Source organism: Xiphias gladius, chromosome 21 (assembly GCF_016859285.1).
Source record: "Xiphias gladius isolate SHS-SW01 ecotype Sanya breed wild chromosome 21, ASM1685928v1, whole genome shotgun sequence".
NCBI lineage: Eukaryota > Metazoa > Chordata > Actinopteri > Istiophoriformes > Xiphiidae > Xiphias > Xiphias gladius.
The window spans coordinates 23,088,643-23,109,709 of NC_053420.1; the positions used below are offsets into that span (position 1 = coordinate 23,088,643).

The 21,067-nt window shown below is 40.0% G+C and overlaps 1 protein-coding gene and 1 long non-coding RNA gene across 2 annotated transcripts in view; both read right to left on the bottom strand.

Moving 5' to 3' along the window:
* The window catches only part of LOC120807367, a 245,226-nt gene that overhangs the window by 154,416 nt on the left and 69,743 nt on the right, over window positions 1–21,067 (bottom strand). The gene's annotated exons all lie outside the window — the stretch shown is intronic.
* Window positions 1,535–20,766, bottom strand: ell2 (elongation factor for RNA polymerase II 2). The gene is made up of 12 exons (XM_040159254.1): window positions 20,336–20,766; window positions 16,809–16,856; window positions 15,070–15,194; window positions 14,793–14,956; window positions 10,963–11,222; window positions 10,289–10,413; window positions 9,351–9,423; window positions 8,590–9,271; window positions 5,692–5,764; window positions 5,114–5,285; window positions 4,402–4,446; window positions 1,535–4,289 (listed from the first exon to the last, which is right to left on the bottom strand). Exons 1-12 carry the CDS (start codon window positions 20,507–20,509, stop codon window positions 4,173–4,175), a joined length of 2,058 nt encoding a protein of 685 aa, XP_040015188.1. The 5' UTR covers window positions 20,510–20,766; the 3' UTR covers window positions 1,535–4,172.

Sequence of the window (21,067 nt, forward strand, 5' to 3'; positions counted from 1 at the left end):
TAGTAACTCAGTTATGACAGATTCTAATAATTGTGAGATACTTCATAACTATGAGAGAATTTCTCATGAGTGACACTGGGCCAGGGCCGGGGCGATGGCCTCCTTCTTCCTCCTTTTTGCCATCTCCATAGGCGCTCGGAAGCACAGGAATCAAGATCAGCCCGAGATGACCAGTGGTTTAGGAAAGGCAGAGCTCCGGTTTACATTTAAATCAGTTACATCATACAACCAGCCGTGAACTTGTCTACTGGAAACAAGGTTTTACACACGGGGTCAGAGAATCGTTGGGATTCAACAATGTGGACCAGTGATCCAAATACTGTGCTGAAAGTGAGAGGGATGTCGAGTTCCCGTGGGATCGGTAGCTCAGCAGCCTTTCACATTACATTGTGTCTTTTCATTTTATTTAGTGTACAGCATCAAAAATATGGGACTTTAACTGTTGAATTGTCCATGTTTTTCCCAGGTATCATTAATACATTAATCTGTGTTGGAGTATCACACAAAACACAAACTGGCCTATTTGTTGTGCTTTAAGTCTGTCCTCTTAGTTGGACCTAAACGGCTACCACACAAACCCCAACGACTCTGTCTTCTGCTGTAATTCTAAATCATTTCACTTACCTCTCACTGCTGCAGAGGGCAACCAAGAAAATTACTTAATTCAGCTTTAAAAGTGAGAATTGATTTATTTAAGAGTGACCCCCCCATCTGAACCAGTCTCACCAGTTTTTCACAACTACATAGAACCTGGAGGCATATTCTGTATTTTAGTCCAGTCCCCCTTATTTTTATGCTCAGATTTGGGTCTTGGGAATCGGATTGTTTACATTTTGAATAATTGTTTCCAGGTATTTACGCTGCTAGTGCCAAGAAAAAAAAAAAAAATTTACAACCACAACGTTTTGACAGCTAATCTACAGTTTACCAGTGAATCAATGGACAAGTGTAATATTCTGCACCCTGACCAGACCAGCAGGACCACAGACCAACGGCTGGGCCAAACCTGTTTTCATGTAAAAATTTACTACCATTTTTAAATGTATCATGAAGCAGCTGAAGACTGCTAATCAGCAGTCTGAAAATCCTTCAGGACTGCACAGTGTACATTAGATGGCTCTTCCTGAACTGGATGAATTGCCTGCATCATGTCATAGACTGATGACAGGCGGTGCTTCTGCGCCGTTCTAGGCTCTTGTCCTGTTTTTACTTAAACCACTGTTTTACAAACATCGGCATTTTATAATCTAGTTTCAATTCCCATCAGTGTGCCAGTACTTTAAACATCAGATTTTCCTTAGTCAAAATAAATTTAGAATGCAGAAAGACACTTCCCAAAAGTGATCATTAGAACAATGTCCTCATTACAGTTAATCTTTATCCAACAATGCCTTCAAGTCTTGCTTTATTTTTTCATAACATCTGCTTCTGGGTCATCAGGAAAATAACACCTAAAATCATGCAATGTTACCAGTATTTTTTGCCTTTTTCAAATGACTGGAAGGGAAACTGTAAAGGACAAAGACGACACACATTTTCCAGGTAAAACTTGTGATTTTTTTTAATTGAAATGTCTTGTACATTTTCAGCTGGGAAGGATCAGATTTCACTCAGTATTCATTTGATTTTCAGTGGTTTCTCATGTCAAAACACTGACAGGGCATTTTTTACTTTATCACTTCCTCATTAAGACTCTATCAACCCTCTTCTCACACACCTTCCACTATGATGAGTTACGTTAGGCTTATTCATCTTGTTCAAACCCTATTTCAGTAAAGTTGCTTTCACTAGTGACAGAAATCTTTGGAAGGCTGAGAGGATGACACAGGTGACGGACAAGACTTTGAAGGCCTCCAACATAAATTTGTCAGAGTGGCCCTTTGTGACCCTAAATTCTGGAAAATGACCCTTGCAAGGGAAAACAGGACGACTAAGCCAAAACACTGACCCTGTACCACACAGCCACAGCAAGCTTAAATCTCGAGTAGAGCCTCAACTCTTGGACATTTTTTAATTTGCAGTTGTGACACCCCCAAGATACAAGTGCTGATCTTTTGTCCAAAATAACATGAGCGGTGCCAAGCTTGTTGCACCGAGTTCGTGATTATGTTAAACTGATCCTGGCAGCTGACCAAAACAGCCAGTCTACTGCAGAGACTGACTATTTGACAGAATGCCACGACCAAAATATATGTTAAATAGACCTGGCCAAAATTAAAATAGAACTCCATTTTGGGGGGGGGGGGTGCCACATTTTTTCCAATAAAAAGGACAGATTCTTACATGTCCACACTAGCTGGATATATGTCATACTAGACTAAAAGTGGAATCAACACCCTTCAATTGTTGATATTTCTAGGGGCACAGTGACTAAGTTCCTTTTCACATCCCCAAATGTAAAGGTGTTTTCTTTTTTTCAGTGAATGATACGCATATTCCAGTATTACAGTCTCCTAAAATTAAGCCCAGGTCAGAAATTTTACTCCGTGGATGCTGTACCAGCAAAGTCTTTAATTTTTGGCAAACAATCTAACACAGGTTTGTAAACAATTTTTCCCTTGTTGAAATATATAGAAGCCATTCATCCATCCATCAAACTAAACGGTATCAATGTTGGAAAAAAAGAAAAGAAAAAAAAGTTACTCAAATCTTTCACTGGTTTGTAGAACTCAAACTGAGAGTCAAATACATTTAACATTGTAATACAGATTAGTCCTCTGGTGGATGACTCGTTTTTGCTTCTTTCTAAAACAGAAACACAGACTGTTTGCCGCAGGACAAAGCTGAAGAGGTGGGCGCAGTCATTTCCAGGGTTTAGATGAACCATCCTGGAAAATAAGGATCTTCTACATCTCTTCAATTAAGATCAGGTACTGTTACTCCAGCCAGGTTGATCCTGAGTGCTCTGGCTGGTCAAACACTATAGCAGCTTTTTTTTGTTGTTTTTCATATTTATCACCCCCCCCCCCCATTTTTTTCCTTTCACCTGTCACTCCACATAATGCACAACCATACACACACACACAAACACACTCTCATACAATGTGTAATACTCCCTCCGGACTAAGCATCCCTTCCTTCCCCCACTGCTCAGACATTCACTCTCTCTCTCTCTCACTCACTCTCTCACTCACACACACACAACCTGTTTACAGGCAGTTGTAGTTCCTTTGTGTAGCCTGCAGCCCCTAAAGGTCGGCCCAACTCGACGTTTCCAAGTGTAAACACCTTAAGGCACCCATAATGCACTGTGAACATTAAACACCGTAGGTGCAGGGAATACGCGCCCCCCCACCCCCCCCCCACCGGCAGGGATCATACTCCATTAATTCACCCCACCCTCACCACCCCATGTGGTCATTAGGACTAAATTTACAATCCATGCACACATAATGTTGTTGCTTCTCAGACAGCTCAAGTGATTTCTTCTGCCTGTCTCATTTCCTTCCTCTTCAGCCTCAAACTCAGCAATGACAGCAATTTGTTGAAGCAGTGTTATCCAGTACAGTTTTGTGTGACGAGAGGAAATGAGCCAGGAGAGACATCTTTGCCAAATGAGATGACATAATGAATTTTGCGTGCAAAATGGCTTCACAAAGTCAAAACACATAAGGCCGCTGTAATTTTTTTTTTTTGCATTGTTTTCAAGAAAAGTTAAACAATATATCATCTGCGGACTCTCCTTTTGCACTACGAGTCCCAAAATAAATAGATCTCCCTCTTTTTCTTTTTTTTTTTACTTAAATACATGTTAATATTTTCTGATGCTCAAAAATAATTTTTTTTGTTCTTTTTTTTGCCTCAAGATAAGTCCTTCAAAAGTTAGAAGAGTTGAAGTTTTTCCCAAACCCCTTCACACATGCAGGCAGCTCCTTTCCACTGGTCCAGTGGTATGAAATTCCAAGGGAGCTCATTGAGAAAGCGAAAGATGGGGGTAAAAGTCAAAGTGAGATCTTCAAGATTTCAGGCAACAGTGAAGCCTGTGGAATCAACAATTGGAAAAGGAAGGAAGGAATGAAGAAGGATGAAGGGAGAAAGAAAAGGGGGGGGGGGGGCTGTTGTGGAGGCAGTAACTGAAGGGGTGTTAATAAATAAGACCCAGTTGGACACCCCCTCCTGGTTCGACACTCCGTTCTGAATACTGATTACTGAAGATGCTGTGTGCTGTGCTCTCAGCACCAGGCCTGGGCTCTTCGCTGGTCAAAATCAGCTATTAGCCGCTTGATGTGGGCCAACTTGTTGTGCAGGTACTCACAGCGCTGTTTCTCCTCATTGTAGTTGGGGCTGTGCTATAGAACAAAAATGCACATAATATCAGACTACAGCTGTTACCCCAACAGCAGCTCCTGCTGTGGTTGACAAAAACAAAAACTAATGGCAAACAGACAAAAGTCCACTTACTTGTTTCATCTTTTTGTACTCTTTCAAGACTTCTTCTTGCACTTTCTGTAAATTTTTAAATAAAAATGTTGTTGAATAGTTTTGCATATTCAATGCAAGTGTGCATCATTTATGAATATTATTAATTACACATAACATGCTCTGCATTTATTCATTTTGTAACAGGAAAAAGTGTTGATCCACTTATATTTAACTTGCGCAGAAAGTAAAACACTAAAGCTCTGTGTGATAACTTGGCAAAACAGCAGCACCCTGAACAGATGCACAGAATTTCTGATGACTTTCAACACTAAACAACTGTCTGCTGCCTGGTGGTTGCAGATCTCACTGGGTCGAGAAACAGATGTCGAATGGTAGTGACACATCAATTTTTAATTATTTAAAAAACAGTTCCTGCCTCCTGTCTGGCACCACAATGTGACACTAGTGTACTACTAGGCAAATCTGAATGGTCCTAAGCCGAACGCCTCATCACTTTCTGTAGGAGTCAACTATAACACTGGTAAAAGTATTAAAAGCAATTATACCATCTCTTGAATTTTTTTTTTTCTCTCTCTCTTAAATAATTCTAGTCCATTCACAGTCAGAATCTGCAACTAGTGTAATGTATCTAAGCAGCCATCTTATTTGAGAGCTCATGACAATGCCACCACAAATGTTTCGATAAATATCCCGCAGTTCAGTGCATTTAAGTTAACTGCTGCAATATGACCTGGTACTCTTTGGTGCCAGGTGCCAGCTTCCGGCACTGGGCATCCAGCTGGGTAAAGCGGCGGGTGATGCTCTCCACACGGGCGTGCAGCAGGCGGTACTCATCATACTCTGCATTAAAGTCATCCTTGTAGGTTTGTCGCTGGTCCATGGACACCAACGGCGTGTACTTCCTGTAAACACAGAAAAGGAAATTTAGAATCCACAAACAACATGCTTTACAGTTAGTATTTCAGAAAAATCTGTTCAGTCATGTGCAGGCAGAAACCAGCACACCAAAATGAGTTAACTTTTCCCCAATGATATTTGTTGGGAACTCTGTTTAATGCCTGTTGAGCTTCTCCGTTTCTGATGTGCAACAGATAACACACTCCCTGCTCTTATTACCAATGAGGCGGAAAGTACAAAACAGTCAACATACAGAGATGAAAGAAGAATACCAGGCTGCACAAATTAAACACGTGTATACCGCTGCAAAATCCCGTGTCCTAGTTCTCAAGTTTGTGTCTGTTGTCAAAGTCCTGATGATTCAGATATGTCAACATTTGTGTTTTAACAAGTGTTTTCAGGGTTACTCACACTACATAGTCAGGTATCTCAATCGTGGAGGAGAATTCAGTGGACTGGACCGGCTTCTCTTTGTCTGAAGTGTCTGAGAAGAAAGAGTAATTTGTTAGAATGCAAATACTACATTGATAGTATACACAGTATCAACGATCCTGCAAGGACCGACAACTGTATTTGGCTACATGATTAACATAGCCAAAATCCAAAAGGGGCAATGTATTATTTTTACTTATCAAGTGTCACAGGGATGGAAAAAATACTTTGCAAAATCTATGGAAAAAAATGTAAAAATACAAAGTGAGCATCAGTTTTCTTAAAAAGGGATACTGCTTTAAATTTTCAGATTTATTTTAACCATATTCTTTTTTGCATTGCTTTTCAATGCATTTGTATTCTGTTTGATTTTCTATCTATTTGTTTTCACTTAGTGGAGTCTGCTATTTTTTCAAGATAGGCTAATAAACAAAAAACACAGTACATGATACGTGCATGTCCTGAAAATAATTCATGTGAAATACCAAAAATAACAGCTCCTGGCTTATTAGCAATTATTAAACAGTAGTAGTAGATTTTTGACAGACTCCAATGCACTATTATTAAGCATAGCACAGACTATCTATCCTGTTTTGTTTGTGGGTGTAGATACGCAGGTGTGTTTTCTTCGTCTACAGAATTTCTGGTATATCAGACATTGGAGTTAAATATACTGCTGCCATCCAACAGTCAGTGCTCGTTTTGATTAGTGAAACTCAAAATCAACTGTCCCCACAGGTGTAGTCAAATCCATCAGGAACAGAAAGACAGTAAAATCTGCAAAAATGGCAGCAAACTAAGGATGATGCCCAAGACACAGTTCTCAGAAAAAAAAAAAAAAAGGGGGACACACAAATACAGACCAGGAGGAAGCAAACTGCAACCACATTATTTATAATGTTAGGTCAACCAGATAAAAAGTCCACAGAGTAAAGAAGAGCTCAGATCAATGCCTCCTCAACATGTCCAGGCAAAATCCAGTGTATCAGTGTCAAAGATCAAACTGAATGTGGCTGAGTGGGCTGGAAGAGACAGTGCAGAGATAAACACCGAAACATGCTGAACAATAATCCAAAGTCTGAAAGAAAAACTGACTGGAAACTTGACGGAGGCCGCATGTCGGTCACAGGACATGTCAATGCTTCTTGAATTAGTTCGCTCTCTGTCTCTGTGTCTCACACACTTTTACAGTTATTAATGCAGCAGAGTTCTTAAAGTTAGATTTAAGCTGGATTTACATGTATTTTTTCTGCATTACATCAAAGACTTATTTACTAAATGTATTATCTCTTTGATGTTATTTTTTTCCCCCAACAGACATGTTGGACGTTGACAATATAAAAAAGTCACTCTGCTAGCTTATCCCCCATTGCCTCAGTAGGGCTGTTAAACAAGTGCGTGATTACTCTAATCCCTCCTATTTTAACAGAGACAGGAACTTTGCATTTGAATTATGAGAAAGAATGTATAGCTAGCCATATGTGCACCATTTTTGAAGCAAGGAGAAAGCAAATCCACATCACCCGTTTTCTCATCCAAGTTTCCTTGTCATTTAAAACCCTGGTTTGATTTTTCCACAAAATAGCAGGTGAAGGTAGCACTTAACAACATTAAAGCTGCTTTAATAGATTTATACCCAGTAAGGGGACAGACCCTGACATGTTTTACCCATTTAAAGTTTTGCAGCCAACATGTTAGCAAAGAATAACCCACTTAACCATCAAACAGACACAGAGGAATATTGTCAACCCACAGACTTTTTTCACAGCAGACATTCTGACATAATCATTCGTGTCATTATGTACTAAAGCCTGGATGATACTGGATTTTTGGGGCCAATGCAGATACCAATTTTTGGGGTGTAAAAAATTCCAATAGATATATCGGCCGATATTCTTTATGTATATACACATGTATACATTTAGTCTGTTAATTATATTGAAATGGGAAAATTACGGGATTGTTTTTTATTAACCTCTCCAGCAATGTATTTCACAAACTTAGCGGTAAAGACACCGCCTGACCCCATGCCACGTTTGCTCCACTGTGACTTCCACTTTGCTACATGTGCTGCAGACAGTGCTGACGGTATAGTAAACAATGGAGAGAGTGCGCGCTCTGCTGGACAAACTATGTGATGACATATTTCTAAAAATCACCCCAGGCATCTTTTTGTTGCATTATGTTCTGTAAAAAAAAAGTTCTCATATCGGCAAAAATATACCCCGATATGGATATGTGTGTGATAGGCCAATATCAGCCGATTCGGTCGACCTGTATTATGTACACCTGTGCCTTGAAAAAGACCTACAGGAGCTGTGTTTCGCTTGTGTGTTTTTTTTTTTTTTTGTCCCAACTCCAGAGAAAATATCTAGATTTAGCAGCTGCATGTTTTACTCTCTTCAACAGCCAGTCATCAACTACGTCTGTCTATTTGATTGGCAAGTGGTGTACAGTGTGTTTATCAGAGCTTGTTTGCTAATAACAGTTATCAGCTCCTGCTGGTAAAGTGTGGGCGAACAATTTGCTACATGGGGCTAAAATCCGCCCCAGACGTGATGTTAATTCTCTCTCAGTTTGACAACATGAGCAACCCCTGTCCCATTAAATATAGTTACTTTAATTCATTGTTAATATACAACATATATTAATACATTTTAAAGATGTTCCCTCAACTAAATGACCACACACTGATTAAGTAACTTAAAAATGTAAAATTTCAAAAAAGGTGATTTGCAAGCTGGGAAATGGCTGAAAGTGAGGCGTGTAAACAGAGCAGTAAATGGGCTAAAGATGCAATGAAATAGCTGATGTGGTCATTTAAGTCTTGAGATGTATGGTTCAGTGATGCAGAAAATTAACAAGACAGAAACACACCTTGATCTTTGTGTGGATTTTTGTCAATAACTTCTCTCTTCTCTTCCTCAGCACTGCGCCTCTTTTTAGCTTTACGACTCTCCTCAGCCCGCTCTGCCACACTGGGAGGACTGCTGCTGCCTCTTTCAGTCTGTTTCCCTTTCTCCTTCTCACGATCCTTGTCTTTGTGCTTCTTGGATTTCTTTTTGACCTTCTTATTGGTACTGCTGGACAAAGGAGGGCTGGTGATGACAGTGGAGGTTACTGTGAGTGAGGTGCGAAGAGGAGGGCTCGGAGAGGAGGCTGGTCTGGGAACTGGGACTGGGTGCCGAAAGTGGTCCTGCAGTGTCCTATCAGAGGAGAAAGGGCTGGGTGAAGGGTCTCTGCAGGAGGAACTCTGGTCCATGGGCAGGTCTTGGGTGCCACAGCCCTCTGGGGTGCTGGGTGAGTTGGAGTTGGAGGCTGGGCTGGGCTGCTGGTGAGAGGGTGCAGGAGGGTGGGAAGAAATGGGGAGATGGGTGGGAGGGCCCGAGGTGACGCTGGAGGGTAGGGACGAGCGTTTAGAGCTGGGGCTGCCCTCGTCCTCATGGCGGTCAGAGGACGAGGAGGATGAAGATGCGGCTGGCCCTCGATTGTTGAGGTGCGAAATGCGGGCTTTCTTGGGCGCCAAAGGATCGATGAAGTCAAAGTCTGGCTGGCGCTTCTGTAAGGAAACTGGAATTTAGCTGAAAATTACATACTTTGCTGTGGTCGTGTGTTTTAGTGTGTAATGGTTCAGATACCTGGGGAGATGTGGGGACACTGTCTTTGGGAGAACTGCTTGTTGAGAGTGTCTCAGTAGGAAGACCTAATTTGCTGTTAAAAAAAAAAAAAAAAAGGAAAGAGTTGTGTCATTGGGGAACTGTAATAGAAAAGAAAGGACATGTTAGAGGCCAGGGCTCAGCTATCAATAAAGTGGGACCTGTTAAAAAACTCAATCTTTCATTAAAAACAATTGTTTGTTATTCCAAAGTGTCCTTATTTTAAACTCACAGCTCATGCAGGACACAAGAAGTTATAGTCATATACAGTACACCTTCCTTCTAGTGGCCAGAAGCAGCTAGAAATGAGCCAACAAAGGCAAAAAAGACTGCAAGCTAGCAAACGTAAAAAATGCACGATTTCAAATTTTGGGGAAAAAAAAAATCTGAAAAGGAAATGCATTCAACACTTTTGTTGAGACTTACCACACAACAAATGGTGTGTGAACTGTATAGTTTATAGGTAATAATGGGAGAAAGGATATATAACTGTAAAACTAAAACCTGCTTGTGTACCACATGAGTTGTTTATAGACTCTAAAAATACTGAACTCTTCTTTTAACACTGAAAGGTGGCATTAAAACTCTGACGTTTTCTCCTTTAGAGAGCACAACAGATATGGTGACCTTAAATTCATGTCAACACCAAAACATCAGTTGAACTTCTAAAACCACTCCTGAGGTATGTCCCACTTTTCCACTGCACATCCATTAGCTGGCAGTCTATGTAGTACAGTCAAAAATTAAAGTTGGTTTGTTCTCACAGGTTATAAGGTAGGGTTGTGAGCAAAAAAAATATATATATATTCATTAAAAAGAAATATAAAAAACAATTGGGATCCATTGTAACTAACATTACTTCAAGCTGACAACAGTAAGGCTTTTTAATTACACTCTTATACTCTAATTGGTTTCTGTACCGAGCCAATATCCGGTCAACCTGGGACTTCTCATCTTCAGAGTAGCCCGGCCAGTCTCGCTGGACATCACGATAAATAAAGTCCTTCAATGAGTACGTGTTGTCTTTGGGATTCAGGTTTGCTACCTGTTTTGTTTATGAAAAAAATTCACACACACACACACACACACACACACACACACACACACACACACACACACACACACACACACACACACACACACACACACACACACACACACACACACACACACAGTTTCAAAGTTAAACTATGATAGCATGCCAGCTATAAAGCATGAATAGAAACTTCACATTTCCTGTGCAAGACAAACATCTGTGCATGCAAATAATGTTTAACGTTTAAGTGGTTTGTTTCTTCAAAAAAAGTGAATGAAGCCTTTATACTGTGAACCGGATTCCCTCAGGCAGATTTATGTACCTCAATCTCATGTTTAAGAAAAGTAAGGGGATCTCAGGAATCAAATTAGACACAGGTACTCCTTTTAAAAGCCTAAATATCAGCTTTTACAAAAACTTAAGTTATTGATGCTGGATTTTTCTGTATAAGAGAGAACATGTAAATTCTTTCCCATTTAAATTATTCTGTCAATACTGACAAACCTTATTATGACATTCAAAAAAGCCAAAAACATGACACAAGATGCCTTACAGTACCTGTTGCAAGGCAGTCCCCAATGAGTTTCGGTCTTTCTGGTTGATACCGTCCCTCTGCAAACGGGCAAGCACTTCTAGCTTCTTGTAGGACCTCAGCGCCAGCAGGTGTATGATCCGGTCCCGGAACGGTCGCTGGGACACAGGGTTATTGGAAAGGCACTTACGAATAGTGTTGGCTGGGTTAATGGGTGTAGAGCGCTTGCGCTCTGGGACCACCTCTGGGGTTGATAGCGCAGGCTTACGGACATGGACTTGCTTTCCTAGAGACATAGAATAAAGGCAATGTTAAACACCTCATCTTCTCTGCAGGGCAGTTAATCATCATACATTATTCTGTCATTTCGACATATAATGGCAGGAATTTGCTCAACAACTCTCCTGTGTACTGTCTTCAACCCACTTATTGAAATTGGTCTCATATGTGCCTATAAACATTTATTGCCCAGCCAATGACAGTAAATGTGGAATCTTAAGGATATGGGGAGACAGATCACACATCCCTCTCTTTTGAGGTTTTGGGCAATAACCTCAAAAGACAGATATTATCCTTTATCTTTAGATTCAGATGGCCACAAAAACTGCATTCCTGAAACTGCATGCAAATGAGCTATGACCAAAGAGTGTCAATGAAACATGCCAAGAATATCTGATAGACTGAGGAAGTTGAAATGAACAAGTCACACCCAATTTCAAAGGAACCTTGGTAGCTGGATCTAAAGGTTACAAGAGGCAGAATTACAAGTGGTTCCTCATATCTCATTTAAAATCAATTGCAGGCAGAAACTACCTGCTTTTGTAGTGCCAATTATCTTTATCTCTTCAGTTTTTGGAGCAAGGAGGTCCAAAAATAACCTACTGTTAAGGCCAACGACCATCAAAGAGTTAGTCACAAGAAATAGCAGCCACACCAAAACTACACTGTACACTGGACTGCAGTTCTCTGTATCAACTTAGAGTAGTTTGAAAAAGTGATTTACATCAAAGTTACTAGGTGATTAGAAGCCAAGACACCTCTGTTCTGTGTTGCTGAGCCATGTGCTTAGTCAAGGGGCCTGAACATTTCTCCATACTGCTTCACGGTCACTATGAAGTTCTAAAGCTGTTTAAGAGATTAAGGTTAGAGAGGAAGAGAAAGGAAAAACTCCCCCCTCCCTCCTCGTCAAAAAGCAAGGCTAGGAGCACTGTGAGGAGGTGTAACCTCACACACTTGGTGTTGTCTAATAGGCCCAATGACAGATTGCTGCACATGAAAAGTTTAAGTAATTCAATTTTCTACTTCACAAATAGTCAGTCTGCACTAGAGAACATATAAAGAGCAAGAGTATAGTAACTTAGAACATTAAATGCCATGGCATTTGAAATGACAAAGGATGTGCAGCTATCATTAAAAGATACAAGCTACAGACAAGATAAAGATAAATATTACAAGTTATAAACTGTTACCTAAATTACCAGCTTGTGAAACCCAGAAACTAAAGGCCCCTTGTGCATTAGTAAATAGGGTGCTCACTCCAAACCAGCTGCTACAAGCTCCTGTCCCACCCCTTCTCTCTGCTGCTCCTCTCGTTTCCCAGTTTCTATCTGGGCCAGTGTATGCAAATCTATCCACAGAGCCAACAAAAAACAGGCCTGAGGAGGTTTTATGTTGAAAATTTTGTGAACTGAGCTACACTTCTGATTCTGGTTTGACCGAGGAAGTTTTTGACAAAGGCCTAGATCTAAAAAAAACTAGTTCTGACTATAAAGATGTTTGAGCTGGTTTTATGTAGTGCATAGAAAAACAACTATAACTACTGCAAGCAAATAAATAAAAAAACATAATTTTGACTGGATGACTGATTTTGCACGATATTTTGGGGAGAAATAAATGTTAAACACAATGCTTAAATAATATAGTTACCACTGACAACAATCAAGTTGGCAATCTCAGTTATCACTTGCAGAATTCTCTTTCTGCTTTAGTTCTATCCAAATAATATTAAATTTCAGTTTCATGTCTTATTTTCATTTTGTCCCTCATATTTTCTCTCATTATTTTGCTTTTTGAGAATAGTCAGGATGCTGGGTTCATAACTGTCCTTTAAACATCAACATTTACTGTAATTTAAAGGTTAACATCGAAAGAATTTGATAGAGACAACCGGTGCCTGCTTGCATATGAATAAATAGCAACCACAGGTTGTTACAGCTTTGTGGCTTCTGTTTGACTTGCCAACAACAAAGTCCAGTGTGAGAGTTCCTGACCAGCTGAAAGATACAACCTCAAGAGCAGCATCTTTTGTAGGACATGAAATAAAAGTAATGTATTTTTTTTTTAAGTCAGTTCTGGACTTTTATAGAATTTGTAATTTGTCCATCAAGTGGAGCTTATTACCAAAAATATGGTTTAATCCAGGTGTAAGCAAAACTGCCCTATTCAATTCACCAAGAAAAATAAATAAATGCAACGATCAAATTTATTTGCAATTCATTTCTCCATGTTTAAGCGTGAAAAGGTGTTTTGTTTTTTATTTTTTTTCCATTCATTTGCAGGTTGCCTATGTGTGTAGCCAAAATTATTCTCCACTGTGCATACAGGGTTACTTTTAGGCTACATCTGTTATAATGCTTAATGGACATTTTAAGGATAAAGGTTTTAAAGAACTAAGCAAAATCCTCGGAACTGCTGTTGTTTTTAAAACCAGCCAGAGGAAAGAAACAAAAACTGGTGCATATTTTGGACCAATGCATTTAAAATGTTAGTCAAAAAATTAAACCCGTTTTTAAGCCATAAATCTGGACAGGTGATAACAGTTTGTCTATTTTTACTGGTGGCCTATAATTCCAATCTGTTATCATTAACAGTAACCTATTAACTTAATTGTATAATATATGCCTCTCTAGTTGTGATTAACACAGACCATCAGCATATTTGGAATTGTGCTTTGCTCTGCAGGTTGTCAGATTTTTGTCAGCCAAAACATTTCCATATGATAAGAGACTAAGTGACGCTATTCCTCCTTTGTGGTTTCCTTAGAATGCATGTTTGTTTTTTTTCACCTTTAATATATCTCATCTCCTGTTTTTCCTGTTGGGTCGCTGGTGTTACGTCTGACGTCTTGAGCTTGTATTTGTTTTGTAATTGGGAGTTTGTAAAACTTTCTGCTAAGACTAAAAATCAAATACTGAAAATAAGGAAGGAAGGAAATGGAAAAAAAAAAAACAAAACAAAAAAAACCAAGAAAAACACATCTGACAAGAGACATTACAGCAGCAGTTTTTTTTTTGTTGCACGTCCTTTGCCCTACCTGCACCAAGTTGGATACGACATATGAGTTAGGCTGGAGAGAGTGACAAGCTAAATTAGATCATCAAAGATGACTTTTTCTGTTAAGCTTGTGTGACTCCAATCCGGGCACTGACTGGCGCAGCAGACAGGAAACTGGTTTACATGTATTTATGTTCATCGAGTATAATGGAAACATGAAAAGTAAGTCCTAATGGTTGCAAGTGATTGGTGCTAAACGCAAACCGCACTCAGTGCCCTTACTATGACACTTCAGCCCCTTATGTAACATTTTGGCAGGTAATGTGTCAATAAAACAAAAAACTTCATATGCCACCATTGCCCTCATCAGTCAAACTGCTAATCTGGAAAGGACTGCATAATGGCTCAGTTAGTCACAATAATGGCTTTGAATGGAGTCAGGCTGTAAGCTTAGACCTATTCAGTCCCTAAAAAAAGGGGCCGAGTTTGAAAAAGAGAGGAGAGGTACTGAGGTCTGCTGGGATATAACCTGGCATCTGTTCGTGGCAGGTGCAGATAAGGGAGACCTCAGTGAGGGCCTTACCTCTGTACTGGCCCCCAGGCTTGATAACTTTGGTCCCACGTTCACGTGTGTCCTCAACGGCCTGGGTCATGCGTTCCCGTGTCACCTGGTAGGAGTCATTAGTGGCGCACACTGTGACCTTGTCCTGTACCGTCGCCAACAATGCCAGATGTGAGGCCCCTGAGCTGGAGACAAAGAGGGAGTACGAGAAAGAAATGTGAGGCAGAGAGGGATTACATTCTAGCAACGTGTGGTAAGACAGTAACAGTTGATTCAGCTGACCAGTGATTACCATTACCTCGACACATACTGATGGATACACTCAAAGCTTCCCTGAGGGTTGTCCTTGCCCACATTAGACAGGTAGAAATCAAAACTGTTGAAGGTGTCTGATGAAGAATTGGTCTTGGGAATTTTAATGCGCTGTAAAAAATTCACACAAAAATGGAGAACAACACAATTTACAGTATCTGTTCAAACCTGAGTGTCTGAGAAAATTAATTGAGGACAGTTGGATAATCAAATACACATGATTAATTTATGATTATAAAACCATAAGCCATATGCTAAACCCAACCATGTGGTAATAATGATAATAAAAATTTATTTGTATAGCACTTTTTGAAACACGCAGTTACAAAGGGCTTTTCGTGTAAGATAAATTACACGCATTCCAAATACAAGTATACACACACACACAAATTAATTTAAGCACATAACCAAAATAAACAAAACTAAAGGGAAACAGAGTATGTATAAAAAGGCTAACCTATGAGTTTTAGAGCTGCCTTTTAAAACAAGATTCAGATTCAGATTAATCAGATTCAGCAGATCTGTTGTAAAAGGGAAGGCTGTTCCAAAGTTTAGGAACTACAACCTCAAAACCAGGGTCACCTCACCACTTAAAATAGGAACAGGGAACAGATAAAAAGGCCTTAATCAAATGATCGGAGCGGTTGACCGGCAGAGTAAGGGTTCAAAAACAACTCTGCTATATAAGCAGGGGCTAGGCCATGCAGGGCCTTGTATGTAATTAATAAAATTTTGAAGTCAATTCTATATTTCACTGGAAGCCAATGAAGTGAGACAAGAATTGGGGTGATGTGGGACATACGATTAGTTGCTGTTAACAGCCTAGCTGCAGCATTTTGGACCAACTCAAGATGGGCTTGAGCGGACTGAGTAATGTAAGTACAGAGGGAGTTGCACTCATCTAAACAGTTCAAATCTTGCCCGAAGTTTCTCCTTACAGTTCAGTGTGTTTATGCACATACTGGAAATAGGCAGTCTACATCTGAACTACGGGGTTTGACGTAAACAACATGAGAGCTAGCATAAGACAGGAAGGTCTCTGAGGTCTCAGCAGCTGTATATTAGTCATGTGCATCATGGACTACAAGCAGTGCAAAGCAGTGTTTATACACTTCAGATGAGATCTGAAATGAATTTGTGCCTGTCTGAACAGTTCAACAGACAGTTTGTACAGAGGACACAGCTTATATGACAAATCCTAAATTAATTACCACATCAAAGCTGGCTTTAAATATCTACTACAAGTGCATTGTGCAATGACAGTATCAAAAATCACAACATCTTTTTATTCATGTATGCAATAAAAATTATTTTTTGAAGCAATATAAAATTTGCGCCAATGTGGTGGAGGTAACATGTCCCAACATGCAAAAATTCTGGTTTTTAAATCAAACCGCATGGTGTATAAATTTTAAATACATGCTAACATCTATTAAAACATTTAACCCCTGGCAAGAAAGAGTCAATGGTTTTATGGTTCTAAGACACTTGTGTAGCAGCATCTCAATTAATAATGAAGGCAAATCGGCACATTCTAAAAAAAAAAAAAAAAAAAAAAACTATAAATGAACGAATGAATATGTAAATAACTTGTCATTAATTAATGTAAAATTGAGCTTGCTGCTGACACCCAGAAAAAGAATTAGGGTTTTAACTATTCCACATTGGGAATGCAGAATTGGGGATGCGATGACTCATCAAATCTATTGGGGGGGGGTTACTTACCCCTTGGAGTCCCTTGAATTGTATTGTTGGCCGCAAAGAAGGTACATTCTGAAAGTGAAAAGAAACAACAGTTTAATACTAGTTGGGTAAGTAACAAAGAACAGCTACACAGAACCAAATTAAGGAAATAGTTGTGTAGAACCTGTAGAACATGTTACACTATATGACTGACACTTCAGAACTCAAAAAATTTGGTTGTAGAAACAGCAGAGCCTTGGGGTCCTACCACACCAAGCATACCTCGTAACTAGCACTGACAAAGGCTGACTGTGCAAACACTGCCTTTCAATATTATGTTAAGAGTTGCACTTAAAAATATTGTAAAGACTAAAGCTGATAGCAAGCTGACGGCTGACATGCACATACCTTCCGTGTCTGTGTGAAAGAAAATGACTTGGCAGTAATCTGTATTCATAATGCAAAAGAGAAAAACTGCAGCATTGCAGACAAAAATACAATCTTTCCCATTTACAAGCGAATGTGAATCAGTGAACAGTGTAGTGACATGCCAAGAGCATGAATTGACGATATGTCTGATGCATCATCACAGTTCTCTGAAGCCCAAGGTGAAATTGTTTGTTTTGTCTGACCACCAGTCTAAAACCTAAAAGATATTCAGTTAACAATTGTACAAGGGAAAGAAAAAAAAACAAAAAACAATTCCTCACAATTGAGACAATTATGCAAGATAATGTTTGTCATTTCTATTTGAAAAATTACTTAAATGATTGATAAATTATCAAAAAAAGGTGCTGTAATTTTTCTGTCTATCGATTAAGTGATTAATCAACAAATCATTTCAGCTATAGTTTGATGAACTGCAACTAGCGCTGTAGTTTTGTTTCACTTTGCTGGGCAATGATGTTGTCAGCATGCGCTCTTTTACTTCTGGAAAATGAAAAGAAGAAGCAGAGGCCAACTGCTCATGTTCAATGGGTCAAATGACCAATAAGGGCCAACTAGTGCCAGACCATTGGTGCTGCAGACACCAGAGGTGACTGTCGGCCACAAATACTTGATGACGGTCTGCTAGCAGCCCAAATTGGGCTCAGTGTCTGACAGGCCTTAAGACTAAATCTACAGGGAGACCATGTGAGTCAACGTTACCTGTATCATCTTAGCTAGGAGGTAGGTAAAATTGTTTGCTTTTATCCTGCAACAAGTGGTGGAATTTGGACGACAGTCAAACACAGTAGATATTTTTGAAGAGAGTATTTGTGAAATGTCTTCGTCTTGTGTAGGTTTACAGGTTTGTGTTGGTGGTAACTTGAAATGGAGTTGACAGCCACAATTATGCAGCGGCTGCTCTGGTGCAGCATAGGCTAGGACAGGAAAGCACAACACTCCCAGCTTCTTCACACAGATGAAGCCAACAGAAGAACCAGTTGGCTAGATCTGCCTTTTGAAACATTGTGTCAACTGGTTTGAGTGGAATGTGCATTTCATTATCAATAGCTTCTCAACATACCTGGAAATTAAAACATTCCTCCTAAGTCATACATGAAACACGATGCAGATAAAATGTATACTTTACATCAGACTGAAAGAACCATGTCATGGTTGTTAAAGCTAAGCTACTCCAAGCCACTGACTGACTCCCTCCCCCACTATCCATACACTCACGCACACAGACACCAACCAGTCCCCACACACACACACACACACACACACACACACACACACACACACACACACACACACACACACACACACACACACACACAGAGTTCTGATCACATTTCACATCACCACAGAAAGACAAAGATAGCCAGCTTCCATAGTTCGATGACTGGTTGAGCTACAACACACATTACTGAGAGGGAGAGAGAAACAAAAAGCAGGCAGTTTTGGCTGCTCAGTCAGCAAGAGATGGCAGGCTGCCGTTCAATGCAGCGAACAGACCAACATTACCACATCCAATAAGGTTGTAGCATGGGCTGTCACAAAAGAATTCCTTCAATGTACTGATGACTCGGATTGCCAGTGTTCAGAAACTGACTAAATTATCTTTTGAAATTGTGCTATATATCCACATTTCAAATAAAGATTTCTCTACAGGCAATCGCTGTATTATTCGGGGCTGACGGAGAGCAAAAGTTTCACATACAGGAATGCGAGTGATGTCGGGAATACATACAGACACACACTATGTCCCATAAAAAGTGGCTGCAGAGACCTCTGAACACTACAGCCCCATGCTAAGCTACAGTGCATCAACGCTGAGTGGAGACCTAGGCCCAGTCACTGTGTTATGTAATGGCGTTGTTGTTGGCAGAGTTAAGGTCAGGTATCTTCAGGCCTCTTCAACTCAAGACTGCAGAGACCTCTCCAGATTAGTTCACCTGTGTAGCACCTCAAAAAGATTACACCATTTGTACAGTTCAAAATTAACAAATTACATTTAATCTGCAGAGGTGTGCTGTATCCTATTAGCACAGTCAGTTTCAAGAGCTTCCCGATGACTGATGGTGCCAAGATTTGGGGTGAAATGCAGTACATTGGATGAAGTAGGTTGCTGAAAGCTAAAGTACATGATTACATTGTATTTTGAACAAAATGACTTGGATAGCGGATTTTTTTTTTTTTTTTTATTAAATAGGAGGTTTTGTTGCTCCCGGATACCATGTATTTTTAACTGCTGTCCTACTACCCTCGTGCAATAATTCCTTAATTTGTAAAACTAATTAAATATTTCTCCGTTTAAACTATTGCGGTACTTGCTCATAGATTTAGCTTACATCCTGGTAGCTCTTTCGGCTCTCTCGGCAACATATTGTAATTAAGTTTTTTTTTTTTTTTTTTTTTTTTTTTAAACCTAGCTACAAAGCGATGAGCCTGAGTAGGAGCTTCATATCCCAGCCAGGTTGCGATCATAGGTTTTATGACTAGCCACAACTTTTAACCATATGGTAAACTGGCCAGTCACCGATATGCCTGAATTAACGCCACTAACTTGTAATGAAGTTACATTTTGCCTTCATATATCCGTAACGTTGTATTTCCACCCTGCCCCTGAAGCAAATACAATCTCGTCGAATATAAATTCATGTTAGTTAGTTGAGCTTTTATATTAAACTCATTTTATGAGACTCGTCAGGGGACGAGTTTATTCGCTGATATGAAATTACGACTTTCCTAATTTGGTCAAAGTAACGTCAGTTTGGCAAGAAAAAAAATGGACTTGGCTGGCCAGCACAGCACAGGGGCTCAGACTAACGAGCTAACGTTGGCTAATCAGAGTGTCTAACTTTACCCACAGGTTTTCTAGATTAAATAACTATTGACAGTTCGTAAAACCTGGCCAGAATATAAGGCCAAAGCCCCATTTATCTTCTTCATCTTTTTAATTTAATGACACAAAAGTGATATACTCAAAAAAAAACCAAGCAGAAACTCGCTCTGTCAACAGCTTAGCTAACTTTGTAGCTTTAGCTGTGCGTGGCAGTTGGGCTTCCCAGCTGAGACGAGCCGTGTCAGCCCGACAGTCCAAGCTAATTTTAACTGAAATAAGCGGCCGTTTAACTCACCATACAATTCTGGTAGCTCTCTATCGCTCTCAGTGCTGTCTCGGTCAATTTGACGTGCAATACGGTGACTCTGTCTGCGCTCTGTTGGCCACAATTTAATCCGTACCTCCCATCCTCGGAGAGCGCCGCCATCTTTACCAGCCCTCCACCATCGTCCCTCTGAGGCTGGAGCATTTAGCAGCCCAGACTCCCTGTGCTCACTGTGAGCCGGGGAGGGACTACAGCTACTGCCTACTGGGCTGACTGTAGTGGATTGGTCTTGACTTGTTAGCTTGTTAGTTTTTCACTTTCCAGCCACCGTCAACTTACAGCGTAGCATTCATTATTGTGCTTGAGAAGAAATTATTGTGCTTTAAAGGCATACCATGCAGGTTTACTTCTGCAACTGGGCTTTGCTCTGCATTTACAGATTCGATACTGCATGGGGTCAAATTTGGTGTTTTAAGGTGTTATTATCTGACAAATTCCAATCACTAGTTTTGCTTTCTCTGTAAGCCCAAGGCCTCTCTATCAGACACATAGTTACCTCCTAGCAAAACTGACTCTGCCTGCTCTGTTTTGCTGACATGGTAGAACTAATTCTAGCCCTAGTGGAACTGTTAAATGTAGCTTTTGTAAACTCTACTGCAGAAAACTGAGGTATGTTTACATACAGCTTATCAGCATAACCTCACTACTCTATATGTACCATAAAAGTGTAAACCACTTTGCCTATATACATTCAAAACTTTT